This window comes from Camelus bactrianus, chromosome 7, assembly GCF_048773025.1.
Source record: "Camelus bactrianus isolate YW-2024 breed Bactrian camel chromosome 7, ASM4877302v1, whole genome shotgun sequence".
NCBI classification, from domain to species: Eukaryota; Metazoa; Chordata; class Mammalia; order Artiodactyla; family Camelidae; genus Camelus; species Camelus bactrianus.
Window position 1 is genome coordinate 52,915,837 of NC_133545.1, and position 27,799 is coordinate 52,943,635.

The 27,799-nt window shown below is 34.5% G+C and overlaps 1 protein-coding gene across 3 annotated transcripts in view; it reads left to right on the forward strand.

Annotated features, from left to right (window-relative positions):
* The window catches only part of DGKB (diacylglycerol kinase beta), a 587,707-nt gene that overhangs the window by 317,798 nt on the left and 242,110 nt on the right, over positions 1-27,799 (forward strand). For all 3 annotated transcript variants that reach the window (XM_074367408.1, XM_074367407.1, XM_074367409.1), the window contains one exon: positions 16,041-16,105. In XM_074367408.1, the coding sequence (XP_074223509.1) occupies positions 16,041-16,105 (65 nt within the window). The remainder of the gene's footprint in view (positions 1-16,040; positions 16,106-27,799) is intronic.

Sequence of the window (27,799 nt, forward strand, 5' to 3'; positions counted from 1 at the left end):
CTGAATCTCTCTTATTTGAGTAAAAGAATCCAAAAGGTACTGTTTGTGAAGAAATAACAGCCATTTGTAACCAAGAGCCAAATACTCATCCATCTTACTGTCTCATCACCTTTTACATTTTTAATATGCCACTGAGGTTTATCTTGAAAATCCAAGAACAAATTGCTTCAGGCAGTTATTATAAGTTTGACCATATGGGCATTACTTCTGTAATCTACATTTGAAATAAAAAAAGACAAATCTTATGCACATGTTTCATAGAACATGAACTATTTACTTCTTAAAGGCAAAGCAAGAAAATGCTACTTCAATAAATTTTAAAAAATGCAAGTCAGTAGGTTAAATATTAATTTCAGTGTCTACAATAATGGGTACGTCTGCTATTTAAGGAAGTCATTATTCTACTGTGCAGTCAACAAGCATATTGATTAGAATTAATTCACTGCAAAAAGTCTCCAATCATTTTTAACATAAGTTTTCCTCTTTAACAGTAGCCTGAAGCTTGTCTTTCTTTCTTTTTTTTTTTTTTTTTGTGGTCAATTTAGCAACAAATTTGCAATTAATCATTTGCTGATTGCAATGAATGGTCTGTCAATAATATGCAGCTCACATTGCTTAAAAGGGTTATACTGAGCTTTATTGTTTTCTTGTTGTCTCGGGAATGCTTTGTCTAGCTATATTTCCTAGAATGGCTTTGAATAGTCGTTTTGAGGTAATGCACGCCAGTTTTAAAGAGACACTGCAGGCTGCTCTGAGGGTATTAATCAAGATATGCCCTAACTTCATTTTGGCATTACAATATTTGGACATCTGTTCTAACTCCTTATATGTGAAATAAAACTCATACCAGATAGTAGAATAAATGAAGGGTTTCATTATCTTAAATGTCATAACATTTGTTTGAATTATCATGTGTAAATTTTAAATGCTGAAATTGTCATCTTGGTTTTGTTTCATCTCTTTTGCTGTCCTTTCAAAAGACTATGAGACTGAAACATTCTTCTATTCTATTGAGTTAATAATTTAAAGGAAATAATTTACAACTTTATGCAATAACAGTGAAATTGTGGATGAGCTACATAGTCTGGTAATTTCTGAAAGCATAAATATTTTACTGAGAGAAACATACCCTTTTAAAGCACAAAAGGTTTCTTGTTATAATGGCAGATATTTAGTGACATGGTACATTTTTAAAAAGCCATTTGTTGACTGTTGTTGTAGTTCTCTTTGTGTAATGGTATTATAGATTCCTAGGTATTCACTTATTAAAGGCTTTTTCCATTGTGTGTATCAGGAAAGACTTGTCTCTGAATTCCATGGGGCCGCTAATTAGTGGCGCCTGCATTTAGAGGCTCACAGGTCAACTCGAAATATAATAGGAATGTGTTTGGACTTTTCACCTAAACAACAAAAACAGTTAACTTGATCCTGATAGACAGCAAGAATATTATCAAATTTGACTCAACTACCTCTTAACACCTTTGTCTTTCTCAAGGGCTTCTTGTTAGTTTGTTTGTTGAACCAGTATTCTTATCATGGGAAGATAACTGTTCATCATGAAGTCATATCATATACATCCACTCGGCTTGCAGACACTAGCAGTGCTAGACACTGGTTTCATGTCTGTATTTTTTTTTTCGTTTTACATTAGAGGGAAAGAATGGCATATAATTTGACATACATGAAATGATTTGACTAAATCATGGAAGCAAAGTAGTGTTTTACAAATGTATAATTTTGAATATCTTTAGAGAGCCATAGGCGCTTGCATCCTTCTATTCACTTTGCATATTTGATGTCAGAGTCAGTGATGTTTTTTGCCTAGCAAAGCACTTCAGTCCAAGGTGCACCATAATATTTTGTTTGTGAGACTGATTTAAAGTGGTTACAATTCTGAACAAATGAAAACCATTGTAATAAATATTGCTCATTTGAAAACTGATGAACAAAATGTAGATTAACTTCATATTCTTAAATTTGTGAAGACTGAGTAATTTTGTATCTCCTCTTTTGGATAGTGGGGTGCTGAATTACTATCAGCACAAAACAGAAAAAAATCATCCTGTTTGAAGCATTAAATACAGTTTGTTTTAAGCTGTTCATACATTTTGAATTAGGCGTCTAAAATCTTGTCATTTTATAAAGCACTAGATAAACTAAAATACTCTATTAACATATAAGATAAAAGTGGTAAATACTAAATGTAATAGAAATGTGAAAGTAAAACCTTTATAAGACAGTACGATTTGGTTATATATTTTCTCTAAGCAGGGAAATTCATAATTTTAGTTCAAGAGCATTTTTGTATGTATTAAACCTTCAAAGATCTCAAGAAATTGATATTAACATGTTGGTGCCAAAATATTATGGAACTTTTTGTCCTTTCATGTATTTATGGATCTTATATTGGTTTATGATATTTGATTAAGATCATATTCTGTTTAATTGCTCTGATGAGTAAATACTCATGTAGGTAAATCTGTGATTTTTTTTTCATTCTTTGAGTTAAAAGTAATAGTTTTATATGTGGAAGTTTTCATGGTGAATTAGTCCAGTCATACGTAGAAAGTTCTTTTTAGTTTGCAAATAGCAATATGGAACGTGAAACTCCATTTTTAACCCGTAATTTATTCAAATAAGCATATTTGAACATTTCTTGTCTGCCTAGTCATAGAACCATTTTGCTAAACACATTGCTATAAGACTATTTTATCAGTAATAGCAACACTAGGCAAATACATCTCTAACTGTGTTTGCATAGGTTAAGAATTCAAAGTAGACGTATTGAAAATGGTTATGTCTGTATAAGAATGTGTGATAGTTTTATCTTCTGCAGAATTTGACTGTGGTTATCATTATTCATTATAACATACAAACAGTATAATTAACATATTTTTCATTTTTCAACGCCACTCAGGTTTAACTATTTTATTTCCATGCACTTTAAATACGTACTTTATTGTTATGATTTTTTTTATTGCTATTGGATGTGAAATATCAAAATAACTTAAATTTCTTGGCACTTACTTCTTTTCAACGTGACATATGTATCTTCATTTTGCAGGTTCAGTAATTACATGGGGTACTCAAAACAGTTTGTGTTTGTGAAATTACTTTATAATGGCATTATAGATATAAATACTTGTTACTTGGAAACAGATGAGTTGTGGAAGTAGAAGATCCTAGATTATCTTTAAATATTTGTAAATATTGAATAGATTTGTAGAGGCTGGTAAGTTTTAAAGGGTAGAGTGGCCAAAGTAAAAACCACTTTTCTAAGTAAAAGGCCTTTAAAGGTAAGCCTCAGATTGGGAACTTCCATGTCAGAGAGTAATTACTACATTTAAATGAGTAATGGTACTTAGGAGGGATTGTATTAGTCTATTATTATTAGCAGAAAAAAAAAAAAAAACATTGGGTCACCCTTGTAGTTTATGTGGGATATGACCACACCTAGGCTAAGATGAGGACAATAGAAATGAAAAGCTTCAAGTAGATCGACAGTACTGGTTATTGACTAGCTGTGGGCAAAGAGGAGAAAATCAAAAATAACTTGAACTGTGAATGTGAGTAGCTAGGAGCAGGATGATGGCATCATGGATGGAACTAACAGTTTGAGAAGAGGATCCACTTTGGGGGAAAGATGAGGCTGAACTTGAACTTTCAGCGTGACGGAATAAAATACGGATTTGGAATCATGAAACTGAATTTCAAGAGAGCAGTCAAGGCTGCAGATACTGAACTAGATTTTGTCAGAATAGTTGAATGCTGTCATAGAGTGTGACCAAAGATGGGGAGGTTTTAAGACTATGAGTTGGGAAGAAATGGAGGGCAGTGTTGCAGGAATCAAGAGAACAATCCTGAAAAAGGAGTTCAGTGATTTGGGGTTATTTTCTCATGCAGTGAACTTTCTAATAACTTTGATCTCTCCTCAGACTATCAATGAAATATATCTCAGTAGCACTCAACAAAGGTCTTAAAACAAATAATGCCATATTTTTAGAGGCTTAAATTTTAAGAATTGCTGGAAAGATAAGGGAAATCCAGGGACAAATCAGTAACTGTATCAGCTTTTCTTGTATGAAGTTACTTTTCTAAAGGAAATATTCTAATTTTTAAAATACGTATCCATGTATTGTATACAGCATGCAAGTGAGGAGTGTTTTTAATTGATATATTTAAAACATAATACATGTAAGTATTTAAAAATCTTATGAAGTCAACATCTTACACTTTCTTTACAATAAATTTCCAGTGACAAGCTTTACTATAGCAAATCTAAATATAATGAAAAAAGCAAATTACCATTATCAAATATTTTCTAAATTGCAGGTATTAGTTTGAATCTTTCACTAAGTGATTTTCTTACTTAATCCTTACCATAACCTCAAAGAGAGGAAGTAGTTTTCCTAGGAGTCCATGGCTGGCAAGTGGCAGAGAAAGGATTCAAAGCAAGGACTATTTGATTCCATGTTTCGAATCATGTTTGGTTTTTTTCCCAATGAAAAATTGAACGGTTGTTTACTTAACCTACATTAAATAACGTAAGAGTAAACGTTGTTGAAATAATGAAGTAGCAAAATCTGAATTATTCATCATCATCATATGTAAACATTCCAGAAGTTTTTTGTATATTTTATTTTAAAATTTTGTATATTTTATTTTAAAATTTTTAAAGGGAAGATAAATTCTAGGAAGAGATCACTTTTTTAATGTTATAGCAACATACCACATAAGTTTTTTTTTGAGATGTTAGCACGCATCCTAATATTTTCTAGATGACACAGACTTTCTTAATATTCTCATTAACTGTCAACCTGTTGCACTATTTGTTTAATTATTTAAAAGTTATTAACACTACACCATCACGTAATTATAATTGCACTTAAGTTCATGAATGCCAGAAATAACTTTAAATAGGCTTTTAGTCATTCAGCCTTTTAAAGTCATAGGTAGTGACTGTAGTCGAATCACATATTTTACCATAGTATTTAAGCACGGCTATTATTTTGTGTGTGTGTGTGTGTGTGTGTGTGTGTGTGTGTAGGAGATAAAGCCACCTGCACAGGTGAGAGAAGACTGAGAATGTATAATATGTCCAGAAAAACCAAAGTTGCTGTGTGAAACACAATCGGACAACTAGCTTGGAGAGGGCTTGAACAAATTCCAAATCCAAATCAGAACCCAGTAAGACGCCATCAATCAAAGGTCATACCTGGAAAGACATCAGATCTAGAGCAACTGTGGAAAACTGAACTTTCAGCTCAGGCTCACATATCTGTCAAGAGGAGATTTGATTAGCATTTCCAAACCTGTCAAGTTACAAATGCTCAGTTGTATTCTAAGGAAGATCTTATATTCTTTTTCTCCTAGGGAATTTCATCCTGAAAAATAAATGTTCCCAGTAGGAAGGTTCTATAGAACAACAGTTTTAAATATATCACAACGATTTTAAAACTAAAATAGTTTTTTAAAATAACTGCTTGAACTGCTTATAAAGAAATAGACCCCTGCAGTCCTGTTTTGGAGCATGTTGAATTTAAAGGATGACCTGACAGAATCTTTCACCTGTATTTGTATTTCCCTTGAACACAACTCATGTTAGCGTTGTCAGCACACTCCCATTCTCTGGCTCCCCTAAACTCTCCAATTTCAGTGAAACTCACTGCTTTCCCTTCCGTTCTGTTGCCTCCTTGATAGTTTCACTCTTGTTGAAGACACAACACAACTGAGTGCACACCATATATAGTAAGTTCCCTTTCAGTAAGTAGCCCTCTGGGGATTGGTATTGTTTTTTGTTATTTCATTATTTTATATTTCATTTTATTGTCAAACGAACGCTGACATGAAATCTAGCCTTTTAAAATGTTGTGTCTGGTGTATTACTAACCACAGGTGCAGTGTTATAGAGCAGATCTCTAGAGTTTATTCATCTTATTTTTAATTCTTTTTCTTATGTGACTTTTCTCCAGAAAGTCATTTACAAAGCCATCCAAACTTTCCTTTTGCAGTAGATGGGGAAGAGAGAAAAAATTAAGCGGGCAAACAGCAGAGGAGGAAGTTGTGGGTCCTTGTGTGTTTACAGTTTGTGTTCTATCACGGGTAGTGTTGTATACATTATAACATTTAAGGATTATGTCTTAATTTGCCCCTATGATAAATCTTTTGTAGAACATGCAATACCGAATTGTGTGTAGTAACTGCTTGGAAATGGCATGCGGAAGACACTTAGGAGTTTGGGATTTTATTGCTACTTCTCTTGTGGCTCTCCCAGGAACACTTCCCAGGGGTTTGTGATTCGTGTAAGGCAGAGATTAAAGTAATGTCTCCAATATTCATAACTTCTGTGCGTCTGTGTAATCTGTATTACACTAATAAATGTGACAACTGTATTTACTTATCTTCAAAGAAGTCAAAATGCAAGATACTTTTCCTTACTTAAGGATTAAGCCTTTACTTTTAGGTTGAAAAAACATGACCAAATATTTTAAAAGTTACTGAAGCAATGTTTGATATATGATCTTTTATTTTTTATTTATGGGTTTTCTCTCAGCGCTTTCAACTAAAAAGCTCCAGACTGGAGCTCCCCCCTTCCTCCCCAGTGGGCCTGCTCTTTCCTTCAGTTCATCAAACCTTTTGTAAAGATCGCTCCTTTCTCTGTTTCTGCTGTTCATAACAAGGTCCATCATAGACTAGTTACAACCCTGTTTTGGAGATGTAAAAGCAGACTAACAGGAACAATATTCCTTTATAATTTTAATTTTTTCTAGATATTGCTATTCTAAATACTGAGATATTTAATTTTTATATTACATTAGAAACAAAGTAATTTTGTCTCTGAAGTTTGTTTGCAAATTCACTTACCAGTATTATTCATTGACTAGGATGATGTCTTAGCCCTTTATCCTCGGTAAAGTCCCAGTTTACTGATGCAGGAGTTCTGTGGTCGCTTTGTGTGATTGTAGCCTGAAGGCATGAGGTATTTTTTGTCAATGGGATTTTCGAGTCAAGTTCTTCTAACAAGTTAGGTAAATTAGGGTCTGTGATTATGGTCTCAAGCTACTGACTTACTGCTTTTATTCTCTTCAAGGAGAGAATATGATTACAGGAAAGGACAGTTAATGTTATTTATTCTTGAGAACAAATAATAAGCACAAATGCATTTATTTACCAATTACCAATCGGTACCATTTTGTTTTCTAACATCACTTAGGAAATACATCATTCATTCAATGAAACCTACTCTTAGAATTATGAACACAAGCTGCTTCTCCTGATTTTTGGAATAATGTTGGTTGTTTTAGGAAATATGGGATGCTAATGGTGTTAACAGCAGTTAATTTTCAAATACCTGTTGACAAGAAAGTGATCAAAAGGAGCATTAAGTGATATATCCATACTGGGATGAATAAGGAGTCACATTGTAAGCTATGGATCAGGAGATAAAAGACTGACATTGGCTGCCCTTCTGGTGAGCTGCATAACTTTGGGAAAGTCCTTTAAACCCAGATAGATATTTTCATTCTGAAATAAAGAGATTAATATCTGCCAGTTTCTGTCAAAAAAGTAAAATTATCTAATTTAGCAAAAATAATGAGGTCAAAATATATAATTTTCCAGAAAATCCTTTAGAAATCAATTTGCTCTGTGCAAGTATAACATTTTGTGATTTAAGCACAAAGAAAAATAATTGAGTGAAATGTTTCTCAGAAATCCCCATTACAGAATTTACAGACTCCCTATCTTTATGATTTCAGAAAAATGAGTTCCTACAGAATTTATCTAGTATATTCTAGATATATTGTGTTTGGTTTTGTGGAGCAATAACAAAATTAACAAGTTTGGGGCTTCTTTTCTCAGGAGGACATCTGGAGGAATTCTGTTCAAAGTTACTGTGGTGACCAAGAGGTTTTAAAGGACCAGACTCCTTATTTTTCCCCTGCAATTTTCAGCATTGTGTTTTATCCTTATGTTTTCAGGTTTTCTTCTTATACCTCTTAGGAATTACATCCACATTCCTATGAGTAAATTAGCGGTGGTGGAAAGTGGAAAGGAGTTGTAACTAGATCACCATTCCTAGCTAGTAAAGAGGAACCCTGAGGATTTAGAATTTGTTTGCTTGCTTGCTTACATGTTTATTAGTTGGATACATGGCTGCCCAGATTAAATGAATTCTGTTGGTTAAAAAGAGGAGGGAAATAGATATTGGGAAGGTGCCAAGCACCTCCCACAGCCCAATTTTATCCTTTTAGGACCAAAGTATCTTAGGTTGGTATGCAGTTTTAGGAAAGGAATATTTTGTAGAAAAAATATGAAATCTTCCTAAGGGACTTTCCTGTGTGTATATTTGGAAGGTCAGAGAATGAAGACAGAAAGGAAGAAGAAGGTGAAGGGAGAGAAGTGAGAAAGAGGACAGGAGAATCAAGTGTTCTGCAGTACTTTTCAGTGAATTTCTCCCCTAAGATGGAACAAATAAATAGAATATAAGCTGTCACATTTCATTGAAATAAACCAAACTATTAGTATCATTGTTTTTCAGATATAAGGAATAGAGTCATATTTGGACATCATTCCTGTAAGAAAGCTAGAATCATTTTGAAAGCAATTGCCTTTAGAGACAGTGGAATGCATGGCTATAAACTGTTTACGTGTGTGTATGTTCTGGTTTATGTTTTGGCTGCTCTGACTTGATGACTTTATGTCAGAGTATACAAACTGATGAACCTTCAGTTTTTTTTTCTTTACAGTAGTATTTATCTTACAGATTTAAATGGGATAAAGACTATATAATTGCTCCTAGTTCCTATTGCTTGGTGCGTCATTGGGATTTGGCACTCATTGACTTTATGAATATTTTATAGAGAGCCTTACTTTCGTACTTTTTTTCATGAGAATTATTCTAGTTCTATTTTTTGTTCTATTAAACTACTCACCTCCCTGCACCTATGTTGTCCTCCAGGGAACTCCCCCGACCTCCAGTTTTACATGCAGACTTATTCCCACCCTCACCTCTAATGTCTACTCCCATCCCTATTTACAGACAGGAAGTAGAAATTCTGTTGTTTTCTAAGTTTCAGCTCCCCTCTTCACCCACCTCAGCCCCTGCTTCTACATACTTACTGCCTCTTCCTCCACCCCACCTCGCTCCAATTTCCTGGTTGCACTCATATCAGCTTCACCATTCTCAGCTTCAGTTTAATGACTGATAATCATACATCAAGTGTTGACAGATTTATTTCACAAAGGCAAGAACTTTTCCTAATTTGAGATATTATAAAAAAAATGCTACCCCATTTCTACCCCCCTGGATATTCAGAGATAACAAAAGTTTTCTTTGCAGATTTGCTGAAATTACAACAAAATTCTGAATACATTTGCAGCATTTTAGATTGAATGAGTACCGTGGTCACCAAATCAAACTCAGGCATAAATGTGATTGATGGATCCAGCCCTTCTGTTTTAACTGAAGAATTATCTTGATTATTGAATATAATAGATAGCAGCAAAACACTTAGGATTTCCAGAAACTGAAACAGACTTTTAAGCATCTAATTGACTATGAAAGGAAGAGTTAAAAATATATGACATTGACTTGATTTTTCTTAACTCACAATCTCAGGCAAATTTAGTAGTTATAATAAATATTTTAGTATTTAAGTTCATATACTTACTTTTTTTTCAAATTGGGAAAGACGATTGCAAACTATGAGGAAAGAATTCTACAGAGAGATCAAGACTTTGAAAAATACACATTGGAACCCCACAGTATTCAATGTACACTGGCAGACTTTGGAAATGTTCTAGGCTGGTGTGAATCTTAGTAAGGCTTTTTCGTAAATTTTTTCTGGTTGGGTGATACTTAAGGAACTGAATTGGTTCTGTGTTAGACATCATCAATTTTTTTCTTCTATGACATGTTACTCTTAGACTAGTAGTTTTCGTTTGTCATGTATTCAAGCAATGCAATGGTAGCTTTCTTGTTTTGTTTACTACCAGGCTCTATGCCAAGGGATAAGGATCCTTAGAAGAATATTATTTAATTAGTATTTACTTGGCGAGGTAGATATGAACTTTTTCCTTTTTTCAAGTGAGGAAACAGCAGCCTGGAGATAGCATGAGTGTAGCAGAATTGGAACTGTCATGTGCTCTTCGTGACCATCATGTCTGGCTGTGCGCAAGCCTCTGCCTGCCTTGCTTCAGTGTATTGGTCCCTCTCTTGTGTCCTTATGCTGTAACATCACGTGTGGTATTCCAGGCTCTTGTGCCTGGAGTCCTAGCCTGCTTTCATCAGCTCTGGTCCTGTCGTAGGTCTCAGATCTGAGACGGAGGTGACTTCTTTCTTGTCAGTCATGAGGAGAATATCTTCCCATCACTCTGACTGATAATCCCTCTGTAGACCCAAAGCAGGATCAACAATTCATGAATGATTCTTTAAAATCTTCAAAGAACAAGTAATTCCTATGCACTAATAACTATTCTGGACCATAAAGATGGAAACCTTCTGATTCTCTGTATTAAGCCAGTGCAGCGAATATCAGTATCTGACAGTCTGCCTTTGAAACAATCCTATTTGTTGCTACTGGTACAGTTGTCTTAAATGAAGTATTAACAAACAGTAATATTATGTAATTAATACATTCAGGTAAAGATTGTCCCGAGAGCAAAGATTGTTTATTGCAGATGAGAAATACATTATTGGGACTATAAAGTCTTATCTAAAATTTCAAAATCTAACAAACCAAATTTTTTTTTATTATTGTTGAGGCATATAATCTGAACTGACATGTTCTTTGCAGCGTTAATTTATCTTTCTTTAAGTCAATATTCATATGTACTAGTACAGAAATATGTGAATTTTAATTACAACGTGATGATTTTGACCCTTTGGCTTTTCATTTAACATATCATATATGCACAGTATAACCTTTCTAAAGTCCTCAGGGTTTTAAACATCAAAACATTGCTGTCTCTAAATACTTCATCTAATGCACTGTGGAATTTATTTAGTTTACTATATCAATAAACCAAAAGAGAAAATCATATGAATCTCAAAGTGATAAATATGTTTCAGTAATAATAATAGCTAACATTATTTGCTTCCTTTATGCATGCCAGACACTGTTTTAGTTCTCCTCCAGGTACTGGAACTTCACATCTTCATAATAAAGCAGGTACTATTAGAATCATTCCTGTTCTAAACATAGGAAATGAGAACACTGAAAGCCTGAGGAGACTTTTCAAGGTCAAAGACTTGGTTAATTTTAGAGCCAGCTCTCGAACCCAGGCAGTTTCACTCCAGAGTCCAAGTTCTTAACACCTCTGCTCTGCAGATTTTCAGTCAGTATCTGGTGGTTATTAAACATATAATTTTACTCATTTGTCCTTTAATTAAGTCCATCAAAATTTGAGTGCTTGGTCTTTCCCAGGCTATTTGTGATATGGAGGTGAATAAAACAGGAAAAAGACTGTGAAGATGAATGAATTGGGACAGAGCTGGGAACATCCATTAAGTCTGCACCAGAACTTTCAAATCCTATAGTGTCATCAGAATTGGCAGACCCCTCGGCTAAAGCAGATGGTGCTGGGTCATAGGGGTTACGGCTCCAAGAAAGTAAACCACGGCGTGTTTACTAGAATGGTGAAATTTAAAAGGCTGTCAAGAGTTGGTGTGGATGTGGAGTCATAGAACTCTCATCCGTTACTAGTAGGAATGCAAAGCGGTGCAAGTACTTTGAAAAATAGTGTGGCAGTTTCCTATAAAGTTAAATATACACATACCGTATAACTCAGCAGCCTCACTCGTATTCACTTTAAAGTTTTAATCACGCATGTCCACAAAAAGAATTGTGCTCAAAATTTCATAGCAGCTTTCTGCATAAAACTCAAATGTCATTAACTCATGAATAAACAAATTGGAATATATCTGTTTAATAGAATACTACTTGGCAATAAAAAGGGACAAATCACTGATCCTGAAACACATGGCTGCATCTCAGAAGCACTGTAATAAGTGAAAGAAGCCAGGCATAAGAGAGTACTTTTAAATGCCATTTATAGGACATTTTAGAAAAGGCAAGCTATAGTGGTGGAAAGTAAATCAATGATTTTTAAGTGTAGAGGAGGGACTATACATACACACGCTTTCAGTGGAAACTTTCCATATCACGATTGTGAAAGCATTAGGATAATTTTAGGAAGTGTGCTCTGTAGCTTTTTCTTTAATTGTGCACTTAAAATGTAACATTTAATTATGCACTTAAACTTGGTGAATTTTATTATATGGAAATAAAACCTCAGATTTCAATTGGAAATCTTTAAAAATATTCAACAAATGAAGTGCCACGAACTTCAGCTTTTAAAGCTCTTTAACAAATTTGCAATTATTAAAGGAAAAAATGCTCACACATAAAAAGACACTGTGATCTATTCATCTATAATGAAGAATGAATTGAACTGTTTCAAGAAATCTCAATGAAAATTCATCTAGTATACAAAGTTTAATTTACAATTCCGTAGTTGCATTTTGGAATAACTCTTTATAAAAATACTCATTTATATTTGGCTAGATTTATATTCTGTCCCAAAGTGGAATGAAATTGAGACAGTCATGAATTTGGTATAATAATAAAAATAATAATACAGTTTTCAGAAATAAAAACATTATTTGACTAGTTTTGTAAAAATATTTGTCAGAGAACATTTCTTTAGATTTTAAAAGGTAGTACCTGGGACAATATTTGGGCAAATGCATTTTACACTTTAAGAAAAGGATCAGTATTGATACGTCCTCCTCTGGTAGAATTTGCTATATACAGGCTCAAGTATCTCAGTACTTCTATTTTCTCAATTAAAAATGTTACATTCCACATAAAATAATTAAGCTTTTCAAATTAATAACTTAGAATGCAACTTTGGGGATTTACAGTAACTATTAAAAATTTTTAAAAAGCCCTCACAGAAAAAGGAAAAAAATTAGTCTTCAGAAAAATACCAGTGCAGAGTATTACAGAGAAAACTAAGAAGCTGATTCTCTAACATAAGTGCATGTGTATATGTTGATGTATATGTGTCTTGATACATGTATATACACTCTACTATATAAATTACTATATAAACCCCTCTACTTACTTTTTACTGCTTTAAAGATCAACATAAATGATATTTAAATATATTTTGTTTTAATAAAGATGGATATGTTTTATTTTTATTTCTTAGGTCTGATTTTATTTTTTAATTAATTAAAAATAAAGCTATTTTATAAATTCAGGAAGTAACACCAAATTGAGAGTCAGTAAATTACATCTTTCAAAATGATACAGTTCACCCATGTTTTAGCACCCCCTGCTTACCTGGAGTAACGTTCTAGTATGGACATAAGATATATGAATAACCCAGCCATACAGAGCACTATGACAGTGGCTCTCTGGAATAATCTCAGTAAGTCTGCACCACACTACTATAGAGGGGTATCAGTGTCCTCTTTTAAAGATAAGGGGGCTGTGACTTATGGTAAATTTGTTCAAAGTCACAAGTCTTGGAAGTGGAAGTCTGTCTGGATTCAAAGTTTGTCAATTCTAGGGTGTGACAGTGATGCTGATTTAATTTCTGTTCCCTAAAAATTTCAATATATAGAGAAGGAAACAGCAAACTTTTATATAAAAAACCAACATTATTTTAGCTTTTCCTTATTTGGTCCCTTTTTAGAGAACCTTAAGTGTCTCTGAAATATGGTTGCTGGGTAAGTTAGCAGGGTTTGGCAGTTCTCTTTCAAGCCTCTTGGGGTTACGCCAGAGGGTCCCATGGGAATTTGGTGTGAATTTTCATCCAAATGAACACCTGCTGTCATTGTTCCTCATCCATCCTGTGGTCAGCAATGCCAGCTCTCTTTGTGGTGGAACCCATTCAACACAAGGAAAAGGCATGCCAGTGTCCCTCACTGTCCCCCCCGCCCCCCCCACACACACACTCTTTCCTACATGATTCATTGCCTGAGTAGGTTGGAGACAGAGGAGCTAGCATTAAGTTTAACTTTGGCAATTTGGTGTTCTATGTTCCTAGGAATCTCCTCAGTTACAGTCCAGTCTCCTTAAATGGTCTTCTTTTGATAACTCTGTCTCCTCTCCTCTTTTCTCCTTTCCTCTCTGCCTCTCTCTATCCTATTTATGTTGCTTTGCAAAGAAAGAGATCTGTTATTGCAAACATATATTCTTGTAAAGCAAATTATACTACACATCTACTTTTAAAGTCTCACTTCTCTAACTTGGCAGAAACAAACAGTTTAAGCTGAGGTAAATTCAGTGATAGTCTCCCTGTGGTGACTGATGTTGATCATTCATTCTTAGTGCTAAATTCATATTTCTTTGCTTTTGTTTACTTGGTCTGTTGCATGTATGCATTTAATTTCAAGGCATTCCAAACTGATTTTGAATCAGATTAGAGATAAAGTCAAAATAAGTGATTTTTTTTAAAATTAATTACTGATAATGCCACATAATATATCATAAATGGGCAAACTCAGTTTTTTCCTGTTATTTCATACCACAGTAAGACAACTTCACATTCAAAAAATATATAAGTATATTTATGACATATTAGGATTTTTTTAAAAAAGAAGAAACTCTGTGCCTGGGTTTGAGAGCTATTGGACCAATAAAAATGAACATCTTGATATTCTTATTAGCAAGCCAGGAAACTGACCATGTATATGTCAATTTCTAAGATATAACATTATTATCTTAGAATATGAAAACATAGAATTTTTGTAACTTTTTTATTAAGTATTGTTTCAGAACGCACTTATCTGTATCTTTGTGTCCTTTTCACTTGTGGATTAATTAAATTTCTGAACAATTTTTAGAGGATAAGATTGTACAGAAACAGTTTCAGTTCTATCCCAGCTCTATCTTGCATGGAAAAGCAGCTCTCTGTCTGCCATCTGCAGCGGGCATTGGTCCCTCTCTTGTTGTGCCTCATGCTTTGTTATGCATGAGTAAGCACATTAGCCTTTTCATTTCATTCATTAGACTTTTAATCCTTGATTAGTGTTTTCAGGATTCTTTCAAATACACAACTTCTTTATTTCCTTTGTACTCGGTTTTTCTTTTTCTTTCATCTCTGCTATGAAACAAAATTAACAGTTAATCACAACAATAGCCCCATTTCTATTGAGACAACTGGTAAATATATTAGTTTCTCGTTGGAGCAATTAATCATGTGTAGATGAAGAATAGGAAAGTATCTCGTTGCTTGGAATAGCAGGGGCAACTGTTAAAAGTCAGCAGCAAGAACAATCTGTGCTTGAAATATTCTACCAATTGCACACATTGTGTGATTCTGTCTCATAGAAACTCTGAATGAATGTCCTACAAGGAAGAAACATCCAGTAGGGTTCATAACTGGTGCATTTGGGGTCTCAGAACCTAGTTACATTTGTCACCAGCTATCCCAAAATACATTTTTCTCTTTGTGGCTTTTCTCCATTAAGCAAGATATGTCAGAAAGTTGCTTGCGGAATGAACAGCTAATAATTACAGATCCAGCATACCCTTAGCAAACTTTAAAGTCGTGTGTCATACTTACCTTTACTAGATATGCAGTCTCACATTATCTTTTAACCCATAACTAATCTCAAAGGACTAGGAGCTTCTCTACCTGATTATTTCTCTACTTAAGCTATGCTAGCTCTTGCATTACAGATTTTTCAACGACTTTTTGACATTTTTGTTTATATGAACCATCTTAAACATATTTTAAGCATGAGGCCAGAAGCAATTATTAAAGGAGATCAATAAATTAAATAGAAATCAATTCTTAGAAGTAACTATGAGAAGCAACCATTGGTGACTAAATCACACTTGCACAGAATTTACATGGATTACACATTTTTCCCTAATTTTAGAACACCTTCTTGGCAATGATACTGTTCAGGAAAAGTTAACTTTAAAATGTTATTTATCAAGTTTTTTCTATTTTAATCTTTATTCCCACAAGATAATAGGATCGTAACCTGTCCCATTTTTCTTTTCTGTTTCTCTCCTTAGGATGCCTCCATTGCCCACAGATTCCACATCATGAGAGAAAAACACCCAGAGAAATTCAACAGTAGGTAAGATAACAAAAGATGTACCATAGTGATGATTGTGGTTGATGAATCATGTCATGAAAAAACAGAAAAAGGATCACTATGTGGTATAAAGCGTTTTACATACAATGGCTGAAGAAGGTTTGGTGTGTGTGTAAGTATTAAGATACAAGTAAGGGAAGTTAGTTTTTCCTGTTGAGTTTTAATGAGGTTATAATGGGAATACAATGTGATCATCTGTAAGCCCATTCTTACATGCTGAGAAGAAGGATTTCAAGTGTAAGTTGAAAATAACATTGTGTGAAGATAAACTGGAAGTCTCTGCCTAGCTAAGTGTGTAAGGGGTGACCACCCTAACTCCCAAGACGAAAAGCACGGGGCTCTGATTTGCTCATGCTGAGTAACTGCACATTGCGTAGGTATCAGAGAAGGCCTCTGATCTTCGCACTGTCAGTCCTGCATTGGCCTCAACTTAATGGAAAATAAGCCAGAGAAATACCAGGGCTGACAGAAACTACCGTTAAAGACTCCTTAAAGGTGAACTGCTTTGATGGCCAGATTTACTTTTACCACGATAGCAATATGCAGACATTGCTTGTTCTGGAATGCAGACATTGACACCTTCTGATATTCAGGGAAATAAAGCTTTGCTTTGTTGTCTTCTGCATTTCTAGAAGAAAGTACGGCTATCTTCACCCCACTCCCCTGAAAAAAATGGGGCAAAAGAAGTGAATCATCGTTTTTGGCTTCAGTTATACCCATTTCTAGTCTGTTCATTTCACAAAGTTATGAAATCATAATCAACATGTCTGTACCTATATTTAAGTAATTTATATATTAGTATTCAAAGCCAAAGTCCCAATGGCCTTTTGTTTGGCTTGGTTGACTCTGTGCTCTGGAAGTTACAGACCAACTTATAAGACAGCCACTCCTGGAAGTTCTTCTGTTTATTTCCATTTTGTCATATACTCGTACATAGACATGATTTTCTTCCATGTAGTTTCAAAATGCTGTTAAAATGTGTTTTAAAACTCTTTTAGATTTTTCTCAACTCTAGACTCTTTAGCATACTATTTTATACAAGAACCATCATGTTAAATAGTTTCATGATTAGTGAGATCCTGTCTCATTTTTTATTATATTGATCTATTTAAATGTTTAAGCAAAACATTTGACAACTTATTTCTCAAACGTACCTTAGGTATTGCCTTGAGATCTTTCTGACCCTGCAAATGATAGATCATGATGTTATGCTTTGCTTTTTCTTTCATAGTTCAGGCAGCTATAATTTTTGTCTTAAAGAAAATGGAAAAAGTATATATATGAATATGCATGCACATAATATCTTTAGAAGGATTCACAAAAATCTTTTAACTTTGATTCCTTCTGGAGGAGGAAACCAAGTGGTTGGGATGGATACTGAATTTTTATTGAATTTGGATTTTGTGCCATGTATATTACAAAATTAAGTCAAACATAATCTCATTAAAATTTTGCACCTGTAAGTTTTCTTTATATCTAGATTAAAGGGATACTTTCATTTTATAAGATCCAATATAATTTCATGAGGCGAAAATAAATTGAAACAATAATGACAATATATTCACTTTATAGTATATTTCATCACTTGATGATCCACCTCGGATGTCCTGGAAATGAGCATGTTTATTAATGTACCTAGAACCGTATTATGTAATCAGCTATGCTTATCCCAATGCCATTCTATGAAGCATTCATGTGTTGATATTCACATATTAAAATAGATTTCAAACCAAAAAAATGCTATTTGAAAAATGCTGCAGGCAGTGTACTCCTTCAGGAATCCCACAATTTTAAAGCCCAATGAAGACTACAGAGAGAAGAAAGTTCAAGGGGGGGAAAGTTGTGTTCCAAGCTTATTCAGCAGAGGAGAGAGACAGGGGAGGACAGAGGGAGGGAGGGGAGAAAACCAGAGAAACAGGAAGAGGGAGATATGCAGAAGGGAGGAGGAGAAAGGGGAATTAAAAGTATAGTGGAGGGATATCTGCATGTTTATGTGAGACTCAGATCGGACAGTCTATATGTAAGAATGCCAGTATTTATGATCCTCCCTCAGGTGTCAGAGGCTAATGAATTCTGTTCTCCAGAATAATTTTAATTCTTTTCACTACTAAAGGCTTTATTAATCACATATATCTACTCAAATTTTATTATCAATTGCAATACTAATTTACAACATTCCTCACTGCCCAATAGATGCCATATGCAGCGTGTTCATATACCGCACTGTGTTTTATTCGATGTGAAAGTGCATCTTACTGAAACCTATTTGTAAATTTAAGTCACAGGTAAATCTTGTTTATACTTTAAAGGGATTATCTCATTTGGAACAGTAATAACATAGAAAACACCTTCTAGATTGACACAGGTCACATGTTTCTATTGTGAGTTCCAGGAATGCCAGGAACGTAGTAGATGCTCAATGTATCATTGTCAACTGTTTTTAAGATAACAGTCCGCCCTAAAATTACATATATTACCAAGTTAATTATCCATGTACATTTCAGTCTGTACTTTGGTGGATTGTCTTTACTCAGAGTTACAAGCTTTTAGGTCATTCCCTAAACGATAATAAAACATATTCAGAATATGAAAAATTATAAATAAATTTCTGTGAGGAAGACATGCCAGCTTGCTGTGCACAAGCTATTTCATACTTACAAGGACAGATTTCCAGATTTCAACATTGAGGCACATTCAGTTATAGCTCTTTCATATTTTCAGGAATTTGCAAATGGATTTTTTTAAGTACTCCTAATAATGGTGTTTCAGATCAGATCTCTTGTCACAATAAATCATATGCCATTAATATTACCCTCTAGCATGCTCACCTTGGAATTCATTTATATTTTAAAGAACATGATATTTCTAACATTATCTTAAGGAAATTAATTACCAAAATACATAGTTCTGCTCTCTGTTCTTCTTATGACAGAAATTGAAAGAACTGGGAAAGATAATGATTTTTCCGGTGGTGCTTAAGAGAGTGCTAGTTGAGAGGTTTATATTACATTCTTTTCCGAATTTCTATGTAAATCTAAGTTAACTGTTAAAAGGAAGTATGTTGCTCAACTTTCTAAACTTTAAGACAGTCTTCAATCAAACTGAATTTAAATAAACCTTTCTATTCTTTTAGGCTATGAAAAATAATTAAAATATCTATGCTACTATTATTTAAACCAGTTATTACATAATATTGGTATTTAAAATATTTATACAACTTGATTATTACTATTTACAGTCATACTTAGGGTCCTAATTCTTATACATTACCCCTCTCTGGGCTTTATTTAGATGAAGCATTTTAAGTTCTTGCTTTAAAGAAATGATACTAAAAAAATCATACTAACAATTGTATAAAAAAGACTCAAGTATTCATCTATTAAAATTATAAAGGGTTATAATAATTTTGGAGAAACTGCAAAACGGTTGAATTCCATGAGTAAAAACCCTGTAACACTGACAATAACTTATAGATAATATACAAAATAGAGTACATTCTTACTATAGAAGTATTGGTGGTTTACAAAGATTTCTTATTAAAGTCATGAGTTTAGTGTTAAAGAACCACTCCAGAACGCTAACACACAACACTTAGTAACACATTTGCTGGCCTACTCTGAAGGGTGGCAGCACTCCACAAAGGTACTATTTCATTAAGTCACAGTGATTTTTGAAAGTGTCCAGTCTCTAACTCCCTGAATGGGACAAAGATCATTTTCTTAGCCCCTTGTTCAAGAGGTGAGTGCTTCGTTTCTGTACTACTTTCTGCTTTTCACGAAGAAATCTACAACTAGAAAACCGAGATTGGTGTGCTAATTAAAATAAGGCAGCGTAACTCAGAATCTACGTAGTGACATCAGTTATGACAAGAGGGCCTTGCATTCTAAATGTGCGAAGAGAAGAAACAAAACTGAAAAATTGGTATTCTGGACTGATAATTTGATATTACTATATTAATAAAGCCTAATTTTGAAAAGAATGTATTGCTCTCTAAGTTACCCAAGGGATTAACAGTGTACATGAATTTAGAAAATTTGACTATGCCTTTAAGATCACACTCATTTTGTTAGGTGATTCTTGATTTACTTTTTTTCCTAATAATTTACTATGCTATTGTATTCACATGGTTTCATTTCTCTGTGGAAAACGATTGAAATATTTGTCTGTTCTGAGCAGGTAAAAGTGTGAATGGTTGAGTGAGTTAGAGCTGTATGCACACTGGTCTGGGGGATTTGATTCATCTGAATCTTCCTACATTATTTCCTGGTGTCTTTAAACCAGAATGCTCACTTTGGTATCTGAGCTGTTCAAAATCATTTTTGTGAGGTGGCTCTTTGGAATAGAGCGAGTGAGAACTAGGACATAAATAAGGAAGAGATTCAACATTTCTTCCTTTCTTCTTTGCCTCTTATTCCCTCTTTTAAAACTTTGTTCTCTCTCAATTTCTTATTCCTGCTTTCTCTCTCTCTGTCTCTTTTTTTTTCTTGTCCCTTTATTTTTGACACTGCAGTGGAGTAACAGAAAGATCAATGCGGATTCTGAAGTTTGGAAAAAATATTGCTATCTCCTTTTGATTTGGTTAATTCCTTATTCTGCAGACATTTATTCTTTTAATAATTCTTTTAATACGATAGGCTTCCAGCTAGACACAGAATCTTTGGGATCTCTAAGACAAAAGAGGAAAATGGACTTGGGATTCCATAGAACCCTTAGATGATTGTAGGTTCTGCAGGAAAATATAAACTGGAAGGAAAGCCCACTTGTCACAGTGCATAGGGAAAGATGTTTTCTGGAGCTCCCAAGTTAAGGTGATCATTGAATCTAAAGGATGTGTATTGAAGCAGGGGTTGCTTATGTATTCTCTGATTTAGCTGAAGAAGAAACATTCATTTCCAGTTTCTGTTTGCAAGATACTCACATTTTATTAGTATCATCTCTATGCAAATGCTCTAAACATTTTCCTCCTTGATTTTGCCTTTCCATTCCTAGGATTTGTGTTTCTGCTTTACATGAATTTGCAAGTGTTTTATGCAAAAATTTTATATACACACACAAACACATATACACACATGTACATACTCACTTCCTAGGATACCAAATTAAGAAACAAGATTTATGAAGCACAGCAGTGTTTCAGAGATATCCACAAAATCAACTGAATAATCCAAGATAGAGTATTTTCTTACAGGGAAGAGTGCTAAATAGTAAGAAAGCAGTTAAGAGAAGAATTTCTGCTCATTATTATGGATTCTGTGCCCTCATAGAAATTTTCAGGAAATAATTGTTAAATTAAAACACTAAAGTAAATTATTTCTTGTTTTTTTATAAGCTGACAACAAATATATATATGTATATAATATATATAATATATAAATTTATGTATATAATTTCAACTAGTCCATAATAAGTTATCTATTTTAAAGGAAAATCCAAAGATAAGCTTAGCCAGCGGTTAAAGCTGCTGTTGCTAAGAACCCTATCCCCAAGCTACCAAGTGTTTTTGTGTTGACAACACTGACTCTCCTGTTTCCTTTGTGTTCACGTCAACTCCCTTGTTAAGCATTAGCCTCTCTAACTGTAACAAGAACTGGTTATGCTCTGGGGACCAAGGGGACCCACTAAACTAACTGGACAGTGGATAGCTTAGCGTGGAAACGAGCCTCTTACATTGCCCAATGTCTATGACAGAAATTATATTTTCCTTTGATGTTCACAGATAATCTATAGACTAGCATTTGGAATTGGTTATAGTTCAGTCGTTGCATTCTTTATATAAAGTTAGGGCCATAGAAGTTAGCAAATTTGATATGAAGTTTAAATACCTGATTTATAACATCCAAATACTTTAGGATTTACTCCAGCAATAATATAATAAAAATGTGTTTGGTTCTTCTAGAATAAAATATATTGATTCTTCGTAAAATTTACCCCTGGTGTGGAATCTTGAGGACCCTGATTATATCACTTCTATATAGGACATTATTAAGTATAAAGTCAGTCTATCTTGAACTCTTTCCAAAGAGGTTAATCACCTCATTATAAGGTAATTTTACCTGGAAAGTCATCCCCGGCATGGCTAATTGGAACTAATCAGGTGCTCTCCGTGGCTTCTTGCTCTACCTAAGCATTAGTTCCTAACGCTTTTCCTTTTGGAATACATGTTCTTATACGGATACGTTCAGCATTATTTTCTGACTGAATATATTAATTCTAAAATACCAACTTTGAATGGCTGATTTACTTAAAGGTTTCCTCACATACATTTTTCTTTGAAGAGAAGGATAATATGCAGCATTTTGAAGTGTGTATTTTCTGCTTTGTAGATCTCCACGATCAATGTTTTCACAAAGTAGGAAATCTCATTCAAGCAACCCTCCTAATCCTATGTCCTAGCTCTAAAATTGAAGAAAATACTTCCTTAATGGGTGCGTTTCTGAGCAGAGTTAGAAAGTTGAAGTATGAAACCTTGATTTATTAGGAACTTTTAATGTTAATTTGTTAAAAATCTCTCCTCACCTCAGCTTCTAGCAAGAGAAATAACAGACATGTTATAGCTTTATAGGATTTTTTAAGATTTTGCTTGGCAAACACTTACAACGAGCCAAAAATAGACTTGCCAAGGTATTCCCTTTACTGTTGCTTCTTAGCATATTTTTGCCACCATATAATGAATTCAGTTTCCTCCTCTTTCCAATAAAATTGATCCTGCTTTGCTCAAGCCCTCACTGACAGCGTCCTAAGGCTTGTTACTGCCCTCCTGTCTCCTCCAGGTTCTGCTCGGCCTTCAGCTCCAAAGCAAAAGTCGTTATGTGTTCTGCTTTTCTTGTGGCCAAATTGTCATATAAAGTTAATTTTCACAAGCACTTGCACATGGCTTTTCTATGTGGCCTGGAGTTTTTCAGAGTGTGGTGGCCTAAGATACCCAGACTTCTGACATGGCAACTCAGGCCTCCAAAAGTGAATATCCCAAAAGAACAGGGAAAAGCTCATGGCTTTAGCTTTGAAAGTCACAGAGTTTCGTGTTCTTTATAGTTTTTATTGCTTGAAGTGGTCAAAAGCTAACTCAGATTCAAAGGGAGGGGACATAGCTATCACCTGTCTATGGCTCACCTATGTGGCAGTGAGCCATATTTCACCACACACTGAGTTAGACACAGCACTCATCAGCAGGGGATCTTAATGAAGAGTCAGACCTGGATCTCCTTGATTTAATCCTCTTCTCCCCCAAACATACATAGTTTGCTAGTTAGGACTCTGGAACCTGGCTTCCTGGCTTCAAATCTTGGCTTTTCTCCTTTAAAGGTCAGTTATGTGACCTTTGGGCCCCAGATTGCTAATCAGTGTAATGAGGATTAATACTAATGATAGCAGTTTGGGGGTTTGTTGCTAGATTTTTTTTTTTAAATAGAGAACACTTAGAAGGTGACTAGCAAATACTAAGTTTCTGATAAATATGAGCAACTATGATTCGTGGCCTTTTCACTCACTGCCTACAACTCCCACAGGACCCTCCAGCTGTCTCTCATAGTTTCTTCACCTTGCGTCTCTGATTGTTCTTAGAGAGTCTGAATTACCATCAAGGCTATGTTGCAGACTTCTGTTCCTGGTGAATGGCAAGGAACGTGGCCCCTAAGAACAGACCTGGACACCCGCGACACATACGCTCGGCACCTCTCACAGTGTCTGTGCTCAGTCACCTGAGCTTCAGGGCAAGTGTGACCCAAAGATAAATAAAATTATCAGGTATTACTTTCATTTTTCTTTTATTCTCTGGTCTTTGCCGCCCCCTTCATTTGTAAACTTTGTCCTCAAACTTAGGTTGTATTAGTAAAATGTTTTCAGGATTTACAACTACAGATCCACATTGTCCAGAGAGAAAGAGACAAAGGAAGTCCTGATGTTCACTCTTACTGGCTCTGCCTTTGTCACATGCCTGCCCCTGGAACAGTCACTTTCACCAGAGGATGGAAATCACTTCCCCCCAAACCATGGAGATCTCTAGATTGAAACAGAGGGTGGCTGGGAATTGGGATATAGATGCTACTAAGTGTTCACTCTACACACTGGTAAGCAGTTATGATCATCAGTTACTAAACCTGGCTTCTTACTTATATTACAACATTTTAATTTTATTTTTGACTTTTTTTAACCTGTTCTTTTTTTTTTTTTTTTTTGATATAAATCTGAATACTGCCTTAAAGATTTTGGTCTGAAAGTGTTATTCACCAGAAAATATCTGATGCTCTTCTTACATATTTATTATTTCAATCACTGTTGCCAGTAAACTGAAATTATTCCACCTTCTGCTGTTTTCCACTGGTACAAAGCTTAGCTCTGTACTTACCCATATCCCACCAGGATGTTGATCACAAAACAAGAGCAAACTTATCTGAGTGCTCGGTATTGAATGGATAGCCTACATATATTTGTGCTTCTGATTCCTTCTCTCCATCTCCACAGTGCTCATTTCCAACATCCCCCACTCTCTATAAACCTTCACTCCTGGAAATGATTCTGATTTATACTTCAGTGAGAAAAAATAGAAACCATCAGTTAGAAAAGGATTAACCCAACTTCCAAATGACAAACCAACAATCTGTCTACATCAACATCCATCTTTCCCTCATCTTTTCTAACCCACCAGATGAGTTAGCCACCTGTTAATCTACAGCCAGTCCCTCCGTCTTGTGAGCCATGTCTCCATGCCACCGCCATTCTGTTTCCTCCGATCTTGAAGCATACTTTATCCCTCTCTCCCAGATTTTTTTGTGTCCTACTACTGTAAGCTCCTTCCCAACATGTTCCCAACGAGCTCTACCTAGCATTTCGCTTCATACTTTAAAAAAGTCTTGATTTGTTTTTCTTTAGCTACACCTGATCTAACTTAATCTCTTTACAACCAAATTATTTGAATAAATTTTATACACTTACTCATTGTTCATTCATTCCCTTATGGAAACCAATCTAATGTGGATTCTCTTTCCACTTAAGTGAAGCTGCTCTCATTAAGGTTACAGAAGATCTCCAAGTCACTAAATACAGTGTGTACACGTTTTTCCACTTTTACAGACATTAAATTTGAATTTGTCAGTTACTCTCTCTTTCTAAAATTTCTGTTGTCTTGATCCATAAAACACACCATCTTACCTACTCCTTCTAAATTTTGAGCTTTACTTTTGGTTCATTCTGCTGTCTAGCAAAGCCAAAATTGTTAGTGATTCTCAGAGTTCTGAGATACACACTTTCCTCAGTTTACACCATCTTCTCTGATCTCTTGAACCTTCTTTGAGAGCAATTTTTTTAAAAAGCTAACCTGCCTTCCTTTATTAAGCCCATTGATTTCTCAAGTCCTTACTAGTTTACAAGACCTTCCACGGTCAGGTTCCTGGCCTGACTTTTGCTCTTTTCTCTGTCCTTGGCTGTTTCTGCCCTTCTCTGCCTTTAGATTGGCTGTTGCTATTCATTAGAATGATCAACTTGCGCTGTTGCTGTTTCCTAAGGATAGTCCTCTCTTGTTCCATCAACCAGGTTAAGCTTCCAAACTACCTTCTAGTTTCTTTTTGTGTATTTTGTAGATCAATAATTTAATGAGTTTTTAATTCCTTGATGAATTTTGATTTAACTTCCTGGCTCTTCATTATTCCAAACTGTACTTTAATTCATCTACTAATTCATGATAGGGTTAGGAAGGAAGGGACCACAATTCTCGGTTATTAAATTTTGAAAGACTTGAAGATCATGTCAGAGACAAAAGCTGGAGAATAGATTTGAAAATTGCATAATTCTGTCTTGTGAATATCACAAGTGAAGGCCTGTAGGACTCAGGCCGTGAGATTTATGTTATAATCATAGACCTGATGTTACAGAGTCTCCAAAGTGATCTGAAACATGGGAAAGTTTTATTTAAAAATTATGTATTTTTATGGCACTTTACGGGAGTTTGGCAATAAAAGCCCAGCACTTAGATAAGAGACTAATGTTGGAATTAGGGGTGCATGAGAAAGAATGACAATTGCATTAGACCATGAAAATAGTAATGATAAAGGAAGAGCTCACTGATGGCTATTTCCAGTGTTCTTTCTAGTTACTAGAATTTTATATTTTTGTTTTTAGAAATCCGATTATGTTTTTTGCAGAATTCCAATTTTTCACAGTTCTCAACTTCAGTTTTTCACTGTAGGTTTCATTACATACCAAACCTAACAAATTTATAGAATTCTTCGTGCTGAGTGAAGACTATTTTTGCTTATGTAGGCACATGTATGTGGCTTTCATTAAAGTCATAGAAATGAAACCAGATGTTTATTTTGTTTTTGAGAATTTTTTTTCAAAGTTTGATATTTTTGTTATGTCTCAACTTTTTTATTGTGATAAAATATATATAATAAAAATGTACCACTTTAATTTTGTGTGTACAGTTTAGTTGCATTTGGTACATTCACATTGCTGTGCAACCATTACCACCATCCAACGCCAGAACTTTTCTTTCTTTCCAAACTAAAGCTCTGTACCCGTTAAACAGCAACTCCCTTCGTCCCCTCCCTCCAGTCCCTGATGACCGCCATTGTACTTTCTGTTTCTAGGAATTTGATTATCTCCTATAAGTGGAACCATGCCATATGTGTCATTTTGTGAATGGCTTCTTTCACTTTAGCATAATGTCTGCAAATTTGGTACATATTGTAGCATTTTTTTTTTAGCATACTATAGTCAGACTCTCCTTCCTTTTCAATGCTGCATAACATTCCATTGTGTGTATACACTACGTTTTGGTTTTCACTTATCTGTTGATGGACGTTTGGGTTGTTTCCACCTTTTAGTTATTGTGAATTACGCTGCTGGGAATGTTGGTGTATAGATATCTGTCCAAGCCCTAAGCTCATTGTTAAAGGTACTTTTTAACTTTCTGCAAATTCACCCTAAAAGGAGTTACAATCTATGTTGAAATAGTTTTATTCTATTAGATACGGCCTAGTATACATGGGTCTTCAAATAATTAGGTGAATGTGGATCTTCGAGTAAGAAAGTCAGTATGTATTCTCTGGGTTTTATTTTCATCCTGAACTGTCTCTGTTTCTCTCCTTGTCTCTCCTGTCTGTCTTTGGCATGGAACAGAAGAAGAAATATTTATTCAACACTGATTTTTCTTTATGGTCTATATGGGTTTCCTTATTTTATTTTAGAATTTATTTGACTTGCTGTGTAACACATCTTTTAAAATTAGGTCTCTACTCTGGTCTTCTCTGAAAATCTTTCTAACTGCTGGGAGAAAAGTTGAGTACAAGTATTCAAGAAACATCACCAAATAGATTTACCCTATAACCAAATAGAAATACTTCATGTATATACATCAAATATGTATATAATTTTCTTAGACAAATATAAACTCAGAAAATTAATCACTTTTCAGCTTATGGCCACAATTTTACTTTTCTAAGAACAGTCACATATCATTTATTCAGTAAAGAATTAAAAGTTTACACATTTATATTCCTTTACTTATAAAAACAAAATGATTACTACCAAGTTTTAGAAAGCAAAAAAAAAAAACCTGCAACTTTAATACAAACAGCCTGAACACAATGTATTCCATTATTTTTAATGTGTAACATGAGAGGAATATTTATTACAGGTCTATAATATAGAAGTGCTTGGAAAATAAGGAAGGTTAATAAT